Source organism: Sinocyclocheilus anshuiensis, unplaced genomic scaffold (genome assembly GCF_001515605.1).
Source record: "Sinocyclocheilus anshuiensis isolate Anshui unplaced genomic scaffold, SAMN03320099.WGS_v1.1 scaffold1237, whole genome shotgun sequence".
Classification (NCBI taxonomy): domain Eukaryota; kingdom Metazoa; phylum Chordata; class Actinopteri; order Cypriniformes; family Cyprinidae; genus Sinocyclocheilus; species Sinocyclocheilus anshuiensis.
Genome location: NW_015553581.1, coordinates 872001 through 876697, shown reverse-complemented (window position 1 = coordinate 876697; position 4697 = coordinate 872001). Strand labels below are relative to the sequence as shown.

The window sequence follows — 4697 nt, the reverse complement described above, 5'->3', positions numbered from 1 at the left end:
AGAGTGAAAAATAGACAAGTCTTGACATTTTATTATCATCTTGCAGGTCAGGGTGTTGCAGTGGTCTTTACTGTCAGCAGTATGCTTTTCAACTGATTGGTCTTCTATTAAACATGAATTAATAATTGAAGACATAAATGTCTGAAATTCCTGTGTAATTTTGTTATAGATCAAGATCATCTTACTGAGGTCCTGATTATGCTGTGCTGTGTTCATACCATCCAGGTCTCTTACAGGGGTGTTGTGTACACAACCAGTCACAGCCACAACATCTGTGATTCTCCTCCCCCGTCCCACGTCCAGCCCTCTGCGTGCCTGGGCCGGCTTTCTCTACTGATTTAGATCGTGCTCTGCACACAGGGACGGGAGCACAGCTGAAATATGCTCCAGTCAGGCCAGCTCAAGCACTGAAGGCGTTTGTCTCACAGTGGAACCCCAGAACATGGACCCTCTGACGGAGGTAAGACCCAGAGAGCAACCTGTACGAGTGCTTGCATATGTTTAAGATGAGGTGAATCATATTTCAGGAGCAGTTGTGCCAGTTTAGTTTCAATTGCATATGAACATGTTATCATATCAACTTGATGTGTTTGCAGAAGTTTAAAGAACTAATGTCAATAAGCAAACTGCACCCCCAGGCTTGTTTCAGTGTTGATAATCCACAATTAGTGGATTCAACAGATAACATATGAATAACTAGTTATTCTGGTTGCTTTGTACGTTGTGTTTATATTTGAGGTTATTGTTGGAGATCTGAACAGTGCATGGAGACAAGGCCTCTGTGGAAATCAAGTTCAATGTGAGGTAGAGATATGTAGTCGAAAAACATTATTTCTAATAATAATTAACTACAGGTACTTTTCCTGAAATACCAGAGATTGCAAGGTAGCAAAAGACGTGTTAAAGTTTTAGGTAAGTTTAGGTTTTAGGCTTTGGTTCAGCATTAAATAATATACGGAATCGAAGCAATTATGTGAGTGTGCATGTTACTTGGTTAGAGTTGAATTATATCGATCTAATCATTTATGGTTAGAATGTGAGGAATGTTATATGTAACCTGATTTATCTTTGTAATACTGTTGAGGTAATAGATCCTTCTCTGCAGCGTTCTGTGGCAGGATTTCAGTTCTGTATAGAAAATGCATGTCACTGACTGCTGCAATATCACAGTCACAAATGGCTCTAGGCATGAGGCTGTTGGTAATATTCAGACCAACAGCATGACTGTGGCTTGTAAAATTGATTTTATTCAACAGTTCAATAAACAAAAGGTTTATTTTGAGAATCTTGAATTTTAGACAACATTTTGAGTTATTTTGACTATTTTTGCTCTGCCAAAAAACAAGGGTTTCAAACGAAACCACAGCAGAGTGGCGTCCCTGAGCTGAGAGATTCAATGACTTGCTCTTGATTCAATGACTCAGTCGCCATCTACTGGCGTCATGATGTAGCCAGCAGAAAGAGTCACTGAGAAATCAGCATAACTACTGCTGGAACAAACACAGACAAGCGGAATGATACAAACAGTGAAAATGTTGGTTAATCAAATTTTATGACCGGAACTAACTTGTATAATCAGTAAATATTTATATTTTATATTTCTTAAAAGGTAAGCTACATAAGGTGATGCTATGTCCCCGTTAATTTTAACTGCTTTTTTTAGCATATTACCTTTTAGTAAAAGACCGTTTATTCTCTGCTGTTTGTAGTTCCCCTTTATGGAGGATGAGGGGCTCTCCTTGAAGAGGACAGGTATATATCAGTGTCTTTTGTTCACCTTGTGTGTTTCTTATTACTATAGTCTCTGAAATTCTGCAATTTATGAAATTATGTAATGTTTTCTTTTTATTTGATATAATTTTTTCAAATGTTGTAGTCATGTGTATCTAATGCATATTTTTTAAACTATCCCATATTTTAAGTATTTTTGTTTATATTTTTCAGTTTTAATAATTAATTTATTCATCTGATTATTAAAGGTGATTAATGAATCAATATTTTTCTCAGTGACAGTAAGCTAAATACGTGACAGAAGTTTTGTGGGTTAAAAAATCCACTTGTTCCCCTTGAAGGGGTTTAAGAACCAATAACCAAGGTCAAAAACTTGTTTTGCTATCAATATACAGTACTTATCAACACTTAAAACACTCAAAATTATCTTGCAATATCAAAACTATTAAAACTGTTTAATTTACATATGGTAGCAAAGTTTGCCAAATGGAGTGAAGGCAAATTTGATATCTCTCTCCCTCTCTCTGTCTCTCTCTCGCTCTCTCTTCTGACCAATGTAATCAATCTCTCAATATTTTTTCTATTGTATTATATTTTTCTATTGTTCTACTGAGCTATAGTGGATTTTCAGTAGAGAAAAAAAGCTTACTGGGAGACCCATGTTTTACCATTTTTATGCCATAATAAGTATGATTCATTTCTAAATGAAACTGCAAAACATTAATGTTTTTTGAAAAGATGAGTTGGACTGCATTTGTGATGTTTGACCAGTAGGGTACATATAATTGTATGAGTGTAGCACAGCTGCAGACTGACCGACCTGCAGCAGGGGTTTCCCTCTCTGTGTCCTTCTCAAGGGCCTCTCCAAGACCCTGACTCAGACGTTTATGCCCAGTTCTTCATGAGTCACTGCTGCTACGATGCCATTCCAACAAGCTCCAAACTGGTCATCTTTGACACAACACTGCAGGTGTGCTTATGTGCTTACTACAGTGTTTTAGTTTATATGACTTGCATTAAAAAAAGTATTCAATGAATAAACATTGAAATATGTGAGTGATGTGTACAGGTGAAGAAAGCATTCTTTGCACTGGTTGCAAATGGGGTCAGAGCGGCACCTTTATGGGACAACAAGCTGCAGTGTTTTGTAGGTAAGCAAACGCTGGGGTTCTGCTGAGTCTGCTGAAGAGTGGTTGCTCAGCTGTGAGCCTGCATCAGATTACTGAAATCTTATAATGTCACTACAACATCTTCACCCATGAACTCATATTAGGAAAAGAAAGCATGATTCACATTTGCTAAAACACTTAGCACATGCAAACTATAATCAAGTGTACCATCCTTTTGATTTTTTGGTATTTTACCACCTTTTGAGTTTTGGTATATATGGGATAGAAAAAAGCTTACATAGTCAATGACATTTGACATTGAATTTCTGCTCCCAGAGGAATTATCGTGAATGTATGTTAATATATATATATATATATATATATATATATATATATAGCATTTTGTATTTACTTGCATTATCTTTGTGTAATATTAAAATTTGTTTGATGATCTGAATCTTTAAGTGTGACAAATATGCAAAAAATTAAAAAAAACAGGAAGGGGGCCAACACTTTTTCACACCACTGTATATATATATAAAACCACATAAACTGCTCTCAACAGATGTTTTGCTGTTTTTTAGTAAATTGCAGCACCAACACAGAGCAATTCACATAAACTGCTTAAAAGTGTGTTTTTGGAAAGAAATTAAGCAAGGATGCTTTAAATTGGTCAAAAGTGACACTAGAGACATTTATAATGTTACAAAACAATTCTTATATCTTATTATCTTATTCTAATAAATGCTGTTTTTTAAAACTTTATATTTATCAAAGAATCCACAAAACAAAATATTAAGCAGCAAAAGTGTTTTCAGCCCAAATGTTTGGGGTCAGTAAGATTTATTTATTTATTTTTTTAAAGAAATTAATACTTTTATTGACCAAGGATGATCAAATTGACAGTAAAGAACTTTTATTATGTATAAATTCTGTTCTTTTGAACTTTCCATTCATCAAAGAATCTGTATCACGGTTTCCATGAAAAATATTAAGCATCACAACTGTTCAGCACGGATAATAAGAAATGTTTCTTGAGCAGCAAATCAGCATATTAGATTGATTTCTGAAGGATCATGTGACACTGAAGACTGGAGTAATGACTGCTGAAAATTCAGCTATTCCTGCCATCACGGAAATAAATTAAATATTAAAATATATATTAAAAGGGAATACAGTTATTTCAAATTGTAATAATTTTTACTATATTTTTGATCGGATAAATGCAGCCTTGGTGAGCATAAGAGACTCACATATGTTTCTTTCAAAAACATTTAAAAATCTTACTGACCCCAAACTTTTGAACGGTAGTGTACAAGCGAGGACACATCATGTATACACATACTGTACATGTCAGACACAGCTTTGATTTGTAGCACTGTCAGTGTCTGGGACTGTTACAGATTGATCATACTCAGCACCCGTCCCCTCCATCAGTGCCAGCTTCTAAGTTTAGTGTGGCTTCTGGGCCGTGGTATCTGGTGGGAAATGGCAGGGTAGAGCTCTAATCCCCTGAACCTTCTCTGGGAGTAATAATAGCAGTGGCGGTTCTACATTGAATTACACCCTGGGAGAGACCCCCTTCGAGCGCCCCCCCCCAAAAAAAGACAAACACAAAATTCTGCACAAACAGTTCTATTTTATTATAACAACATAAGTTAAAGAGAAAATAATATTTCTCAGTTGCACAAATCCTTCATTAGAACATTTGAAAAACACACTTAAAGGGGTCATATGATGCTTTTTTAAAGATCATTATTTTGTGTATTTGGTGTAACAGAATATGTTGACATGCTTTAATGTTCAAAAAACACATTATTTTTCAAATACTGTACATTATTGTAGGTCCTCTATGCC

General features: G+C 35.4%; 1 protein-coding gene across 2 annotated transcripts in view; it reads left to right on the top strand.

The window, feature by feature from the left end:
- The first annotated feature begins 366 nt into the window (after positions 1 to 366).
- LOC107668376 (5'-AMP-activated protein kinase subunit gamma-1-like) overlaps positions 367 to 4697 on the top strand; it is an 8527-nt gene continuing 4196 nt past the window's right edge. The window contains exons 1-4 of one of the 2 annotated variants that reach the window (XM_016460222.1): positions 367 to 460; positions 1710 to 1752; positions 2589 to 2701; positions 2801 to 2882. In XM_016460222.1, coding sequence (XP_016315708.1) covers positions 443 to 460; positions 1710 to 1752; positions 2589 to 2701; positions 2801 to 2882 — 256 coding nt within the window. In that variant the 5' untranslated portion in view covers positions 367 to 442. Of the gene's footprint in view, positions 461 to 1709; positions 1753 to 2560; positions 2702 to 2800; positions 2883 to 4697 lie in introns of both variants that reach the window. The other variant, XM_016460223.1, reaches the window with a different exon arrangement.